This window comes from Hippoglossus stenolepis, chromosome 24 (assembly GCF_022539355.2).
Source record: "Hippoglossus stenolepis isolate QCI-W04-F060 chromosome 24, HSTE1.2, whole genome shotgun sequence".
Taxonomy (NCBI): domain Eukaryota; kingdom Metazoa; phylum Chordata; class Actinopteri; order Pleuronectiformes; family Pleuronectidae; genus Hippoglossus; species Hippoglossus stenolepis.
The window spans coordinates 2422794-2439385 of record NC_061506.1 but is presented as its reverse complement, the minus strand read 5'-3'; the positions used below and the strand labels follow the sequence as shown (position 1 = coordinate 2439385).

The window sequence follows — 16592 nt, the reverse complement described above, 5'->3', positions numbered from 1 at the left end:
CCCTCTCTATCTCTTGGGTAATGAGTTGGTTATGTGCAGATCAAGGCATGAACAGAAATGGCTGCAGCTTCTTTGGGGTTTAGTTGTGTCACACCTGACACCTTCTCTTGTCCTGGTTCTTTGCTGTTTTACATTGAACCTGTCAAGTGTGTGAGAGAGGGATCAGTGTTAATGCCCTCTGTAAACGCAGTGCACATGTAAGACACCCTCACACTTGATGCTCACACGTCTGCTTCTTCTTCCTCATGACAGTGTGACATGTCCTCAAGTCCCAGTTAAATGCACAGATCGACACCCACTGATCTGTCTGTGGATTATGTGTGAACGCTGCACCGCGCTGCATCCCATCCTCTTGCATGGCCCCTGTTTTATCATTTATTCCCGTCCAGTGGTTCAGCAGCGTGTAGGACCCCCGGTGGACACCCTGTGATCCCCCAGCCTCACTGTCCACGTCCCTGCTCCCATTAGGGGGCAAAACAGCGCTGAATTATTCACTGGTGTTTGAATAATTCAAGGTGATCAATCCAAGGGGGAGAAAATCTGCCAATCTGCCGTCTCTAGCGTCAGTGTGCAGCTTGGTAATGAGGGAGAGAAGTGAAGTGTGTGTTCGTAGAATATTTATTTAGACTCTTACTGCTTTATAAATTTGCTTTTACCACATGAACCCTGGAGAACCCACCTTAGAGCAGAGAGCCCTTATAGCACATAAGCACATTATATTAATTGTATGTAGGTTTTATACAAATAGAGTCTGATTGATTCTCACTCACACATCAGATGTAAATCACAGTAAAAGATGTACTTTTATTGGCTGCAATCACAAAAAGTACTTTAGATACTTTCCTTCAATGCAGTTTTATGTTCTGTTAAAGTTTCATATATTTACTGAGTTAATCACAACACTTATGACCTTTAATCGGTTCTGTTTTAACAGCCTAACTAATTCATCTACTATCAACAATCTGTTTCTAATGTGCCAGTCAAGTTGACCCATGTCTGAACCGTGAGGACTTTCAGTTTAGTCGTCACCGTCATCGTCACCTTCTTGGTCGTGACTTTCGTAGATGTCCTCCTCGACGTAGCTGTCGGAGTCTTCCTGGTCATCGGCAGACTCGTCATCGTCCTCGGTGTTCACCCTCCCTGACAGGACGTCCTCTATCCAGTCCTCCAGCTCCTCCGCTGTGGGCAAGTCCTCATCGTTGGACATGTCCAGCCACACGCTGTCCGCCTGGAACACACAGGAGGGTCAACGCAGACAATAAAAACACTTGATGCAGTGAGATTCTTACTCTTAACTTACATCTGTTACATTGACAACACCGATTTGAGGACGAAACAGGTCCAACTTGAAGGTTTTCTCCCAGTAGGTGGTCAGCTGGAGGGACAAGACAAGCCAGGTTCACACAGAGTACAGATGTATCTTTAGAAATGTGATCTAATGATGAGGCAGAACCAGAGGAAAGTCGTCAGGGTCGATCCAGACGATGCTGAGTTCTGGGTTGTTGGTGTTGTCTCTGGCTACGTCTTTCAGGATCTCCAGGAACTCATAACCATCTGTGAATAACAGAGCAGAGGAACCTCAGCCGTGACCTTGACCTTTAACCTTTGACCACCCAGATCTCAACAGTTAATCCGTGAGTCTAAGTCAAAAACTGAAAAGATTACATGTTCACAAGACCTTCAACCACCGAAGCCCAATTAATTCATCTTTGAGTCCTGAACTGAATGTTTGTACCAAATTTATAGAAATTTCCTCAAGAGATATCAGGTTCACAAGAGCAGGAGGAACAGATGAAAGCACCAACGTACATACATTCAGAAAACCTGAATCAAAATGCCTCCGACTGCTACACAGAGGCAAAATAAAAAGACAATTAACAGTGGAACCAAAAGGCTAAAAGCTCTGAGCTCGAGGTCCAGACCTGGATCTTCTTCCTCAGCAAATGCAACGATATGTATTCCATCCATGTCGTCTTCCTGGAAACAGAGTTTACAGTAAAAGATCTGATTCACAGTCTGAGAATATTCTCCAAACTCATCATCATGTGGCAGCTCTAACAAGTTTGAATTAATTCAGTGAAAATACACTAAGCAATGACTCACCCACGTCTCAAACATATTCTCTGCCCGGAGCTTCCTCAGTGTCGCCCTGTGAACAACACCTTCTCATCAATACACACCACAATGTGTGAGCTTCTGTTTATAGCTATTTAAAATCTCCCTTAAATGATAGAAACGGTTAGAAATCAACCTTCGGTGCTGGTTGACGAACTCGACGATCTCCATCTCTGTCAGAGGTCGGCCCGGCAGGACGGCAGGCTCCTCCATAAACGGCTCATAGAAATTCACCTCGTTCATCTTGAGAGAGAGATGTTTGGAAACCTAGAGCAAAAACAATAAAGTGCTGATGGTGGATAAAAAGGTGTCGGGGGACAGTTGTTGACGAGGTTCCTGTGTTTTATTGTGGAGTTGTTGTCCTCGTGTCTTTGTGGGTTTTTCTATGAGCACTCCTGAGTAAGTGTAAATGCTTGTGTCTGTGTGTTGACCCTGCTACACGCTGGTGACTTGGGGGGGTCGTATCCCGCCTCTCGCCCGCTGGCAGCAGGGATTAGATCCCCCGACCCTCGGAGGATAAGCGGTATAGATAATGGATGGATAATGGATGGAGAGAATGGATATAGGATTAACAGCTTCACATTTTCTGTACAAATATAAGAGCAGTAAATCGTCTCATTGAGCCTTTGGCAAGAAAGCAAATAGTCATATTCCCCATAATGTTAATACTGTTGGAAAGCGATGTGTACGTGAGACAAATCAAAGGATTTAATTCTGTTCATGAAGACTTACAGATTTATCAAACGTAGCAAAGAACTTGATGTAAGGTTGAAAACGCTCTGAGGCCTCCTGGAAAGCTCTGAAGTCTGCGAGGGAGAGAGAGAAACTCAGTGAGAAACACGTTCATTCACATTCTGCTCGCGTTCTTCACAGAATCTCCAGTATTATCAGGGAGGGGAACTCTTTTCATTCAATTTCCCGTCATGATTGAACTGTCGTCACCCTTGTAACAAAGTCTCCCTCAATACAGTTTTATACGCTGGTAACTCGCTCGTGGCTCAACAAGGTCACCGCCAAGGGCCGACCTATCACAGGGCAGAGATAGGCTCCCTAATGAAACTTCATGCCTCTGTCATATTGGACCAGATAACATCGTCCTGCACAGAATCTCACTTTTTCTACCTTTTTTTGAGAGGAGCTATAATTGCAGTTTGACCCACTAGGCAGGAGCTATTTAGAGCTTCTCATGGGGCCGAGCGAGAGTCTGGAATCAGGTTTCCCTTTAGTACCCAGTTAGGATACATGGCACTAATGGCCATCTAGAGGCTGATGGAGCCGCATTAGCCTCCAGACCCCATTAGAGCCGAGGGAAGCAATGGAGGCGACTTTAGTGGAGAGCGAGATGTATTTCTGATCCATTACACGTTCTCCGTCTGTGGAAATGCAAACACAAGTGCATTAATTTACTCGTTTGCAGGGTCTCGATTCAGGGGCTGCATCCTGTGGAGGACGCGGTCTACCCAGCCCATATAGACCGCTAAGGCCCAAATGAGACGGTCCGGAGGATTTCCATGATCGGAGTCACCGTCTCCGAACTGAGACACAGCTCGAGACACACACCACATGGAGATAAACTAACATGAGTCTTCTCCCTTAAAGTAGCCGATGAGGCGGATGTCCTCCTCCATTCTCTCAAAGGCTCGCAGCTCCATGGCATTGTTGATCATTTCCACCGGGTCCTCCAGCACCTGGGGGGCAGTACAACACAGGTAGGATGTATGCAGAAGAAACACAGTAAGGCTCAAAGCAATGGTTCCACATTTTGGGAAATACACGTATATTTGTGTTCTTGACGGAAGTAACACCGCTCCCATGTGTGAAGCCCCAACCAGGAGCGATTTCAATCGGTTTAGCAAAATGAAACAGCAGGAAACTGCTAAAGACTAATTTTTACCTTTACAAATGAAAATATCTTTATACGTCCTTTACGCTGGCATGGTTGTTAAGCAACACATCCACTAGAGGGCAGCAAAGAGTCCAGCCTACCAGTCTACCTCTGGGCAACCATTTCTTTACTTGTATGAAATGTCAGATCTTCTTTTTTGGGTAAAAGAACATGAATGTTTTTCCTGCTGGAAGTTGAGTTACTGTGAATTACATCATTTATAAGTATTTAATGAGGCTGCAGCTCTTAACTGCCTGAGGATTCCTTCACTTCATGAGAGAATCCATTCTCCACTCACATCCAACAGGAACTCCACCAGTGTGTCTGCTGAGAGCTCGCCGTCGAACTCAATGACGCGGTCGTCCTTGAAAATGTACAAGCTGCCCACCTCCTCCAGACCTAAAGACAGGAGACGTCTGAGTCTTTAAGAAAGATGTTACTGCCATAATGATAAAAGTTTTTGTCGTAGAATAGAGACCGAGTTCTACTCATACCCAGTTTTCTGGCGACCTTGGCGTCCCTCTGGGAGTCGACCATCCCAAAACCGATGTCCTTGTTCTCCAGGACCTGAGCTGTGAGCTGTTGTTCACACAGAAAAACGTCAGAGCGATTAACAAACTGAGCCATAAATATTATCTTGTTTAATACACTGATCCACAGAAACTAGTCTTTGACATCCTTGATGGATGTCGAGCTCTAATTAACAGATTGACCTAGAATCCATATCCCTGGATGTTTGTGAACCACAGAGGAGCGAGAATAATGGGAATAAAACCACTGCTGCAGTTTCAGAGAGTGTGAAGGTAAAACACTGACTCTGTGAAACGAACAATGAGAAAACAAATGAAAACAAAATGACTTATGACAAGTTAGAGTTGTATCTGAGTGTTATAGATTATCTGTGACATTAAAGGTTGCCTTTATCATGGCAGTTGTGACAGGGATGAGGGAGGGAGGATGAAGGGATGAGGGTTAAAGTAAGGGATGAAGAGTTGAGTGAGGTGGGATGAATGGATGAGGGAGGGAGGGAGGGAGGGAGGATGAAGGGATGAGGGTTAGGATAAGGGATGAAGAGTTGAGGGAGGGAGGGAGGATGAATGGAATGTCTGTAGGAAAAAGATGGCTGGAAGAATCTAAGACAAAGGGAACATTGTTGACAAGGTATACGTCAGCTTGACCTGGTTCCTGGACTGAATTTAACTCTTTAACTTCATTAATTGATCTTTAAAACATCAGTACATGATTAATTCATCATATATAAAGTTAGATACTACTTATAATAATAATATATAAAGGGGGACTCGTTGGAAAGGATTCTCCTCTTACCTCCAGCACCAGCTCCGTCATCTGGAACCTCTTCTGCAGACCCTTGTTGGCCGGCAGCGGCTCGTGGTAGAACAGACACAGCAGGTCGAACCTCTTCAGAGCCTTCTTGTAGTTGCGCTCGCTCACGTCCAGCACTCTGTCCTTCCCGTCGAAGTTGGGGAACTCCAGACCTTCCTCGGCCCTGCAGAGGAAGAACTGGTGGAGGCAGAGGCCGGAGAGGAGAAGAAGCCAGATGTGCAGCATTGTTGATCCAGGTGTTTGTAAGATGGAGAAATCAAAGAAGCTGTGGAACTTGAAAAGATCCAAGTTGAAATCTTCCCTCAGGTTTGATCTCCACTATCTCTTTATCAAACATGAAATACCCTCTCTCATAGTTTCTCTCTCTCTTGCTCCTTTGACATCATTTCTCCTCCACCTGTCGCCTGTCTCCTCCTCTCTCCGTCACACACCATCACTGGACAAATCTCAGGAGACTCCATCGCCTCTTTTTCTCGAGAACGTTTAAAGGACGCTCCTTCATGAGGCTCGTGCCCTGAAATCATTTCAGAAATGAGAGAAGCTTTGGAATCAGCTGTTTCATCAGCAGTGTCAGTGTCTATCAGGGAGAATAATTAGGATCTTTGGCTGGGCAGTGGGAAATGATGTTTTATGCTTTGCACAGACATTGTGGGGGGCAGGGGCTCAGAATTATTCATAAAAATAAAGTTCAATACAGTTGCACATCTTTTAGTTCCACATGTATTCATTTAAATACACATGAGTGTGTTTAATACTCAACAGACCAGAGAAGATGGTCCTGCATTCACTGCATTCATCACAAGAACAAGTCAGTGTTCAATAGTGATGAAAAGGGAGAGATAGAAAAAAACAGAAACATATATAAAGATTACGGTAAATTAATTTTGTTGCGCATTACCGTACTGACGGCTCCAGGCAGAACTGACAGATCGCAGATGGCAGGTTTCGTCCTGCTCCTCAGACAGAAGTAGAGGATCAACAGAAACATGGAGCGGGTTTGGCTGTGCAGCTTTTCAACGCTGTGGCTGATTTACGGTTTATTCTCGGTCGCTGCTGCAGGTAACGAACACGTGAACAACTCGTCAACACGTTCACAGGAACAGCGAGACTCCGCCGCGCTGTGTTGGACTGTTCCCCCCCGAGATAACTCCACTCTACGGGCTCACCAGCTAGCCTGCGAGCTAACATGCTAGCTAGCCTGCGAGCTAAGTTGTGGGAAAAAGTTGGAGCTTCCGCTAAAAGCAGCAGAGAAAATGAGATTTGTGTTCGTGTTGTTTCGTTTCTTAAAGATGACATGAGGCAGGCAGGATACAGGAAGACATTAGAATAGAAAGTGGATCCGGATCAGTGTTGGTACCATTTGAAAACCTCCGCTCACGTGTGTTTGTTACTGTCTCAGGCAAAGAGTGGAGGAAGATGAGAGAAACCGTATCTGAGGCTGTGGGAGGATTCGCTGCCTGCAGCCCTGTGAACTGCAGCTGCCACCTGACGTGAGTGTCCAGCTCAATGTTAATAATCAGGCTGTTATCATCCATTACAGGACTTCACACTTAGGTTCTTCTAATCACAACGAAACAAGAACTACCAATAAGTCTGTAAAGCAAAGTGGTCATTACCTGTCAAGTCACCACACTTTTGTTTTGCACAGACACAGATATATTAATATCATTTTCCTGCTGGTTTGGTCACATGGGAAACCTCCGGAATCCTCCCTTCACACCTCATCAGCCCATGTTTCCCTTGATTGTGATCCGGGACACGTGTCTGTGGTTTCTGTTCCAGTGTCCTACAGCAGGACCTGCGGCCCTTTAAAGGACGCATCTCTGAGGACTTCATGGCTGCGACTGTCCAGAGAGGAGTGGGCACACACTACCAGATCATCGACCACAAGTTGTACAGGGAACACAACTGCATGTTCCCCGCCAGGTAAAGATCAAGTTTAAATTAAACAGACGTACTTCCAATTTGTTAAAACCTACTTAAATGCTGTTTTCAGACCAGCAGCTCTTCTACATGTGTACATGTGTGTGCTCATGGTGTTCAGGTGCAGTGGAGTGGAGCATTTCATCCTGGAGCTGATCGATAGGTTACCTGATTTAGAGATGGTGGTAAACGTCAGAGATTACCCTCAAGTCCCCAAGTGGGTGCAGCCGACCCTGCCTGTCTTCTCTTTCAGTAAGGTCAGACTGGAACAGTACTTACATGCACGTATTCAGGAATATTTATTGACTAGATGCAGTAACTGCTCATGTGTATGTTTGATGTGAGTAGACCTCCGACTACCAGGACATCATGTATCCTGCGTGGACGTTTTGGGAGGGCGGACCTGCCGTGTGGCCCATATACCCCACAGGTCTGGGGAGGTGGGACCTGATGAGGGACGACCTCAAAAAGTAAGATTCATCACTTATCAAGGAGACGACCAGAAAAATGAATATGCCAATGAAGTAGATAACAGAATCAGTGTGTGCAAGTTTTCTTTGTGTTTGGATTAATAATCAAACAAAACAAATGTGATGGACATTTATCACCAACTTCTGCATTTTAGAGACAGATGATCTCACAGGTTAATTAATTAGAAGATCAATTATTTGGCAGAATAATTGCCAAGTAGTTTTTTAGGTAATATGTTAAATTTTATTTGGATATCTACATATATATATATATATATATATGAGATTTAGTTATTAAAAGAATATTTTTGGGTTTTGCTTAATTAAAATGTTGTGCATTTCCAGGTCAGCAGCTCAGTGGCCGTGGACGAAGAAAGAGTCTAAAGGATTCTTCAGAGGCTCCCGGTCAGTCCTGGAAATTCACTAGTTTGTGTCAGTTATCTGAGGTTTTCTACCATTTGTGTTTTCCGAGCTGATTTGTCTTCTTTCTGTCTCGTTGACAGGACCAGTCCAGAGCGAGACCCGCTGATCCTCCTGTCCAGAGACGCTCCAGACCTGGTGGATGCAGAGTACACGAAGAACCAGGCCTGGAAGTCTGAGAAGGTCAGACACACTGAAACTACACTGAGGCCAAATACAGTCATATTAGTTATAAAGCTATAGGATGTCACAGGCGATCAGCGCTGATAGTTCACTCATCATGTTGCCTCTCTGCCATAGGACACACTAGGGAGTCCTGCAGCCAAAGAAATCCCATTGGTCGATCACTGCAAATACAAGTAAGTGACCACGTTGTAAAGCAGGAATTTCTAAACACAACATGTTACCTGCTGAAATGTTTGTGTAGCTTTGTGAAGAATCAACGATATGACGCAGCTTCTTTCCACGTCTCTCAGGTATTTATTCAACTTCCGCGGCGTGGCAGCCAGCTTCCGCCTCAAACATCTCTTCCTCTGTGGTTCTCTGGTGTTTCACGTGGGGGATGAGTGGCAGGAGTTTTTTTACGCTCAGCTCAAGCCCTGGGTTCACTACATCCCCGTCAAGCAGGACCTCTCAGATGTCAGGTACCTCGACTCGTCTCAGTTAAACAGGCACTTCATTAAATTCATAAAGAAATGTAGTATTTGGATGAATGTAATCAATACTGAAGGTGTGATGTGTATTTCCATGATCTGTGTCCTCAGGGAGCTTCTACAGTTTGTCAGAGAGAACGATGCCATCGCACAGGAGATCGCCTCAAGGTAACACATCATATTTAATGAAAGGGTTTTGATGGATTGTTGCTGCTTTCAGAAATGAGCTCCTCCAGAGTTCATGTCTGATAAAGGCTTTACTGAAGCATATTCTCCTCCTGGAGCTACATCTACTTAAGCTCCTGTCACAAATCCAATCTGTGTCTGAATCTGTTTCTCCTCCTCCCTACAGGGGTAAAGAATTCATCCTCAACCATCTGCGGATGGAGGATGTTTCCTGCTACTGGGAGAAACTTCTCACCGAGTTCAGCCGTCTTCTCACCTACAAACCCAAGAGAAAGAGCGACTACAACCAGATCGTCCACAGACCCAGGAGGACGGAGCTGTGAGGTTCTGCAGAGAGAATCTCCAGATAGTGAATGTAATTCCTCCAGCACAACATATGATTGAATGAAATCACACTACAGTATTTTTAGACACATTTATTTCTGATGACGTCAGTGTTTTAGTCTCATAGATGTCGTGAATGTAGTTTACTGAGTTTACCTTCAAGTGCCACTCTTTTGCCAAAACTTCATCGACCGTTTTTCTGGTTGTTTTTCTGTCGACTGTCACCAGCAAAGAAACGTCCACGTTAAAGGAACATTCCACCAATTTTACCAGTCGATTTAAGGCAGTTTACTTCTCGTGTAAGACAGTAAAACAGTTATATGTTTTCTGTGGCTCTGGAGGAGGAGAAAATACTCTACAGTACTCTTTTTACTGCAGAGTGTATTTATAAACTCGGAGTGGAAGGTGTGAAATATGTGGCAGTAGGAGTCGAATGAAAAAACAACAGTTACATTATGGGAAATGCAGGATTCCACTTTTAAAGTTAGTAAAAGTCTTGATAAGTTGATTTCTGCCTGTTGAATTTGTTCTGGTGAGTGTTTAAGGCCTATATATCTTTACTTGATGCAACGTCCCCCTCTGCTGGACAACTGGAGACACTGCAGACAACTGTCACCATCACATCCTTACACTGCATAAATGTTATTTATGCAAACGATGCAATACCAATGTCACTGTCTATTATTAAAGTGGCTCTGACACAACTTGGTTCATAACTTGAAAGCACAAAGGAATGTGACATTCCACACAAAGTGTCAACAGTCACAGAAGAAGTCTTTTATTTTGAAATGTGGCCTTTTATACAGAATCTTTGTGTGTGTTGAGAGATGACGTGTGAATGACACAGGACAGGGGTGAATATGTTGTAGTATTCACGTTGTTCTGTGAACCAGCAGAAGTCTGTGTCCTTTTGTACAGACGTGTGGTAAAGACGGTACGTGCCAATGTTGACCAACACGCTGTGATCACGTGACGTCCATGTTGTTGTGTTGCAGTTTTGTTTTTGTGCCAATAAACTGTTTGGTTCTCAAAATGTCCTGCTGAAGTTTTTTATTATTACTGTGACGTTTCCTAAACCTACACGTTTTAACTGATCTCTGTTGTATCCAGTCCAACCTTTGCTTCACCTGCAATTTATATTCAATCAGATGTTTCCTGTCATTGCTTTGTCATTAATGTGTAACTTCTTTTTTATTTATTAATATATTATTCTTCTGGCCAAGTTAGGTAGGCTGGACGACTGGAAACTCATTAATCTCTCTTTCTCTGCGTTCATGCGTGTGGTCTCATAAACGGCACCTCGTCCCCCCTTCGTCTTCATTTTTACATGCTTTCATTTGTCTCCTATTTACCAAAAAGCCCCCTAAACTCATAAACTCCCGACCACTCTCATCACAAGCTACAGTTTATATAATTATAACAAAATATCTGATTTATTAAAGAAGGGATGATGTCTGTTTCTGTACAAGAAGCTTCTTTCACTCACTGTGTCGAGGAGAGATTGTTATCACTCCACTGTTGTTGTTGGTCAGGAGTGGCTCTCTCTCTCTCTCTCTCTCTCTCTCTCTCTCTCTCTCTCTCTCTCTCTCTCTCTCTCTCTCTCTCTCTCTCTCTCTCTCTCTCTCTCTCTCTCTCTCTCTCTCTCTCATGTCCAGTCCTCCACACCGCTGGGTGGCGCTGTTGTGTAGTGGCGCTGTTATCTCTGCAGAGGTCAGGACACCGGCAGCTGAAGGTGAGCATCAGAAACAGAGAAACAGAAACAAACAGCATCAGTGAAACAACAACAACAACAACAAGCTGACGTGTTTACAGTGTTTGTGATGATCGTTAATGATCCAGAGCTTCACTCGCTCACTACACAAACTGTTGTCAGATGCTAACCTGCTTTTCTCCACTGACTTACACAGGCTACTGGCTAATGCTAACTGCTAGCGCTAATGCACCCATTGTCGGACGGACGACTCACAAACACATTATTCACGTTCTGCGAACATAGAGATTAAAAGTAAAGCAGTTGGTTATTCGTGTGCAGGAGCGAGACGTTAGCTTAGCTTAGCACGGGAAGAGACAGGCTAAGCTAATGTAGCTGTGTGACATTAGTCTGATGAGGACCTGCACATGGAATTAACATGTAATATGACTGTGATTGTGTTTGTGCTGCAGCATTAACATGAGTCCAATGACGTTCACTGCATCTTCAGATAGATGCATGGATGAATAGATAGACAGACAGACAGACAGACAGACAGACAGACAGACAGATAGACAGATAGACAGACAGACAGACGGATACAGCTGTCCACTTGTGATCAGATCTCAGGTCTGTTTCTTCACCTCTTCACCTGCTCAGACGACCTGCGGGTCCCTGCAGCGCGTTGGAAGCTTTGTGATTAGTTTGAAGTAGAGAAAGACAGAATCTGCTTGTGTGTGTTGGTGAGACTGCACCATTTAACAGCTGCTGCATCTGGCAGCCCGTGCAGCCCTGCCAGGGCTTCATCTGCCCTCGGGCTATTTGTTTTGGGGCTGGAGCTCAAGTCGAGGCAGCGAGTGCAACATCCCAACTCATGGCCATGTGTCTCTGCCTCTGCTCTGCAGTCCGACGCCAGATGAAGAGTGATGCATCCAGAGCCACACACAACAGGCATCACCCCACAGAGATGGCAGGCGTGTTCAGCACCCCGGGGCATGCTGAGCACCGGCCTACTGCAGGGCTTCATCCAGAGAGCCAGGCCTCCATCCTTCTGCTTCCTGCTCCCCAGGGTCCACGCAGCTGATGTGGCTGCTGCCCAGCCGCCACAGATGCTCTCCTCCTCCTCCTCCTCCTCCTCCTCCTCAACCAGCCCTGCTCCTGCACCCAGCTCATCTTCACGCTCTATGCCAAGCAACTTGGGAAAGCCAGAATTCCCAGACACAGGATGGGATCGCATCAAGGACCTCTTTGACAGAAAGTTAGTGTTTGTCTCTTACTCGTCTGTCTTTAGTTTCATTAGCCCACATCTCCCTGAATTGTGATATTTTTTTGTAAATCATCCACCTTGTAAGTGAACCTCACCTTTGTGAGATGTGATCAAATAACAATCAGTGGCTTGTAAAATAAAACTAGAACAAACCACCCATCCATTGTTTTATATTTCTTCTAAACATATCTCTGTGTGTTGTTGAATGAGCTGTGCTTCATCCCTCTCGTGTCCCGGCAGCGTGACACAGCGGTACCCAGAGGAGCTGACCAACGTGATAAAGAGCGGCGCGGTGGCCGCATTCGCAGGCTTGATCTACGGAGGCCTGCCAGCTGCACGCCACGCCAGGCAGCGCTACATCCAAAACAGCCAGGCGGAAATCTATACTAGTCGAGTGGAAGCAGTGGTGAGTGAAGTCTGTCGTCTCTGTTTGTTTGATATGTGAATACATGGAGAGGATTTAGAAAACATAAGAGAGAAATAGAAATGATACAAATTAAGTTATTGTTATTATATCAGTTGGGCTGTAATTGAGACACAACCTCATACGAGAAGATTTAATTCCCATAGAAAAGTCCTTGTCTCTGTGTCTTTGTGTTGGACTCAGCGCTCGGCCCACAACGCTGCTATCCGTGGTTTTGTGAGATATGGATGGAGGTGGAGCTGGAGAGTCGCCGCGTTCGTCACCTTGTTCAAGTAAATATAAAACAACAATGATGTTGGATCATTAGTTGCTGACTAGATCTGAAAGCAGCTCGTACTTAAATGAAATGTGTTAAATCACATGTGTGTGTTTCCCTCTGTAGTTCCGTCAGCACGGGTCTGTCTGTGTACCGAGACAAATACACACTCAGTCATTACGCTGCAGCTGGAGGTGAGTCACACCTTTTTATTTCCTCTTTATTTATCCAGCGGACGTCAGCTGAGCCCGACACCGTGTCACAACAAGTCTGCGTCACACTCACAAGCCAGCCTTTATACTGAGGGCTCCGCATCACACTCCACACTGCACCAGTTGATCAACTTCATCCTCAGACTGACTCTTAGCCCGCTGCCCCGCCCCCACTGACTTCTACAGAGCGCTGGTCACATCAGTTTTCATTAATGTTTAAAGTATCACGTGTCCAAATCACCAAACCCAAGTTACAACCCACATGTGCCAAGTGTGAGGCCGATAAGATGAGCTCTTTGGAATTAGTCGGTAGATAATGTGTCGACTTGTCTGTGAGTTATGTTATTATCTGTAGCACTGGGACACTTCATTTCGTTCTATGATGTTAATAAAACTCTGTGTGTGTCTGTGTCTGTCTGTGTGTGTGTGTGTGTGAGAGCAGCTGTCACTGGAGGCCTCTTCAGACTCAACCTGGGCCTGGGTGGGCTGGTGGCGGGGACGATCATCGGAGCCGTGCTGGGGTAAAGTTCTGCTTGTGCAAACATCCACTGGTCATCGTAACTAACGTTTTATCGTAACTGATCTCAGAGAAGAATCTTGGTCGGAGTTATGTCGTCAGGAACCGCTAGGTATATATTCTTCCTTGTGCACATTCGCTCATGTGTGTCCACATTGGTGCCTGTGTGCTCCAGAGCAGTGAGCACTCTGGCAGCCAGCTGCACCCCTCCCAGCTACCCTCTGTCGCCCAGCTGAGCCCCTCAGCCCTGTTCACGGTGCCAATGGGATTCATGTGCAGCACAGAGGGCCGTGTTTTGGGTACTAGAGCGAGGAGCCAGGCCAAGACGGCAACTGCCCCTCTCCATTTTACACCACTGCTGTGATTCCAGCCTCTGATCTCCATCGACCACGTCTGATCTGCTCTTGTGCTCCACTCTCGCTCCTCGCTCCTCACTCCTCTCCTCCGTTCCACTTTTCACTCCTTCCTGTGGCCACTTTCAACCGAGTGCGCGGAGCCAAGAGCAGATTTTGATCGTATGATGGAGATTGAGTGCGAGGTGTTTGATGGGCGTAGCGGACCGGAGGGGCCGGTTTGGATTATGTGAGATCATCAGCTCCGTGTTGGCTCGGCCCTCGTCTCCTCTCCTCTTGGCTCCACACTAGCGTCGCCTCCTCCTTCTGCTCCCCCCCTCGCTGTCTGCCTCAGTGACCGGCCACCTGGAGCGTTTGATGTGTGCAAACAGCCCCGGCCCCGGCTGTGCCAGGTGCAGTTGGGGCAGACGGGGTTGAAATGAAAGAAGGCAGCAAATCGGAAAAGCACATCACGCTCCAGATCTCACCTCCCAATCGTCCCCTCGTCCTGCACGTGGTGGTGTGACAGGGAGCTGGAGCCGGACTCAGTCAGAGAGGGAAGGTTAAAACAGCTGAAGCAGCTTCTGGAGCAGAATGTGCTTGTGCCAACGAGGCAAATAAACAACAGATTATATGTGATAGTAAAGTGTTGAGTGTTAACTGGTCTATTTTATTACCTTCGCCAAGGAAGTTCAGTTTTCATGTTTGTTAGCGAAGATTCCACAAAAACTACTGGACGGATCCTCTCGAAATGTGTAAATATACAGGACTATGTTTATAATGTACAACTTGTGTTCAGGATTCCCACTGGGGCTCTGATCGTCAGCATGCAGTCTCTGGCTGGAGAGACGGTCCGAGAGAGGAGGAGGAGAGAGCGCAGGGAGCTGTACGAGCTCAAACTGGCAGAATGGTAATTTAAAGAAGATTTTTAATGACGTTATCTCACAGGATCATTCACCAAGAATAATGAAAAGGAGACAGTGAAGTTTCTTTTTGTTTGGTTAACTCCTCCTCCTCCTCTCAAATCACCAGGGCGGCCCGTTTGCAGTTGACGGACGAGCTGATTGGAGATCTGAACGTCAGCTGTCAGGCAGAGGAAACCAATAAGGACATGCAGAGGATTCAGGAGCTGCTCAGTTCACCACAGAACAAGGACGTGGCTCAGGACTCAAGCAGCCAATGACAGGAGCCGCCTGTGCTCCGCAGGACGTTGAGGTGGGACTAAATCCAACTCTGAGGATAAACAGGTCACTGCTTCGCCTGGACTCCGTCACTCAGCGTTACTCCAGCAGAACGGAACCGGATTCACGCTGAAATGAAAAGACACTGCTGCTCTTCACACTGTCAAGGGTCCTCGAGTAGCATCAGTGAGCTGCTCAGGAAAGTTGAGAGGGAAGAACTCATTTGTAAAACACAGAAACTGTTTAGATTGTGTCATTCTGTCATATTAGACTGTGGATTCCTGACAGACATGATATTCATGTTCGTACAGGATTCAGTGACGTTGAGCTTCTGCACTTATTGACTCAGAGACAAACACGCCTTGTTTCACTGTCTGTTCGTCTCTACATGAAGTTTCTTCTCGCTTGAAGTTCTCAGCTTGTTTTCAGTCTTTGCTCCAAGAAAAGTGAACGTGATCTTCTTATTAAACGATTATCAAGGCAACTCTGTCCCAGTGTGATCGTGCTTCACTTACACTGTCCTCACCTGTATAACTGAACCTCTGGACGTTCTCTGGAGAGAGACACAAATGTCCCACTGAGATACTCCCAGCTTTCTCTGGTTTCTCCGGTAAAGCCTCACGTTGATGTGACATTTCTAACTCAAGACAAAAATGAAAACGAGCAAAAGTAACTGGAACAATAACTGATATGTATCATGTTGTTGTTTTTGATATTAAACCAACAAATGTCAAACCTCGTCTGTTTAGAAAACGGCTTCTTTCTTTTCCCCGTGTCCGTCAATGTGTAGTTTGCTTTTGACTTTGCCTCTTGGGCTTTTCAGCAACTAGGTCAAACAAAGCCGTGGCCCCTGGTGTAAACAAGATGTGACACAGCAGCAGCTGCGGCCTCGGATGCAGCAGTGACTGCTGACGCGCAGATGGACGGCCAATAGAAAGGCTCGGAGGAAATGGGGCTCAGCTTGTGCAGTGATTACTTCAGGTAAACACATTGGTTATTTCCCCCTGAAGCTAGTGTTTGAGTTGTGAGCTGCTGCAGGTCCACACTGGAGCTGTTCAATCACATTGGGACTGTGGCTGTGTGTGTGTCCCTTCCTGTGTGGAAGACATTTTAAAAGATCAAATCATAAAAAGAGAAGAACCACAACATTTGGACAGGGAAACAGTTTTTCTGTTCATTTTCTCATTATAATAATAATAGTTTATTTATATAGCAGTTACAAAGTGCTTCACAAATAAAAGAATACAAATGTAAGCATATTATCAGTAATACAAGTACAAGTTGTTGTAATAACAAAACACAATTACAAAGTGTTACAATGAAAGGCTATTTGAAGATCACACAACATTAGAGCACAAATAAAAAGTTACAGATGAGAAAAGAGTGAATAAAA

General features: G+C 45.5%; 3 protein-coding genes across 3 annotated transcripts; 2 read left to right on the top strand and 1 right to left on the bottom strand.

The window, feature by feature from the left end:
- Positions 1-847: 847 nt before the first annotated feature.
- On the bottom strand, positions 848-5913 carry LOC118103254 (calsequestrin-2). Its single transcript, XM_035149990.2, has 11 exons — positions 5327-5913; positions 4495-4579; positions 4299-4399; positions 3695-3803; positions 2848-2921; positions 2252-2382; positions 2104-2149; positions 1923-1977; positions 1454-1554; positions 1301-1375; positions 848-1228 (listed from the first exon to the last, which is right to left on the bottom strand). The coding sequence occupies exons 1-11, from the start codon at positions 5567-5569 to the stop codon at positions 1019-1021; spliced, it is 1230 nt and encodes a 409-aa protein (XP_035005881.2). The 5' UTR covers positions 5570-5913; the 3' UTR covers positions 848-1018.
- A 339-nt stretch (positions 5914-6252) lies between these two features.
- poglut1 (protein O-glucosyltransferase 1) lies at positions 6253-10353 on the top strand. Its single transcript, XM_035149992.2, has 11 exons — positions 6253-6403; positions 6744-6834; positions 7127-7270; positions 7389-7524; positions 7616-7737; positions 8083-8142; positions 8241-8340; positions 8458-8516; positions 8634-8801; positions 8922-8978; positions 9163-10353. Exons 1-11 carry the CDS (start codon positions 6331-6333, stop codon positions 9317-9319), a joined length of 1167 nt encoding a protein of 388 aa, XP_035005883.2. The 5' UTR covers positions 6253-6330; the 3' UTR covers positions 9320-10353.
- Positions 10354-10968: 615 nt separating this feature from the next.
- On the top strand, positions 10969-15938 carry timmdc1 (translocase of inner mitochondrial membrane domain containing 1). The gene is made up of 8 exons (XM_035150011.2): positions 10969-11052; positions 11916-12268; positions 12518-12683; positions 12885-12973; positions 13084-13151; positions 13612-13690; positions 14818-14928; positions 15051-15938. The coding sequence occupies exons 2-8, from the start codon at positions 11937-11939 to the stop codon at positions 15199-15201; spliced, it is 996 nt and encodes a 331-aa protein (XP_035005902.2). The 5' UTR covers positions 10969-11052; positions 11916-11936; the 3' UTR covers positions 15202-15938.
- The last annotated feature ends 654 nt before the right edge of the window (positions 15939-16592 follow it).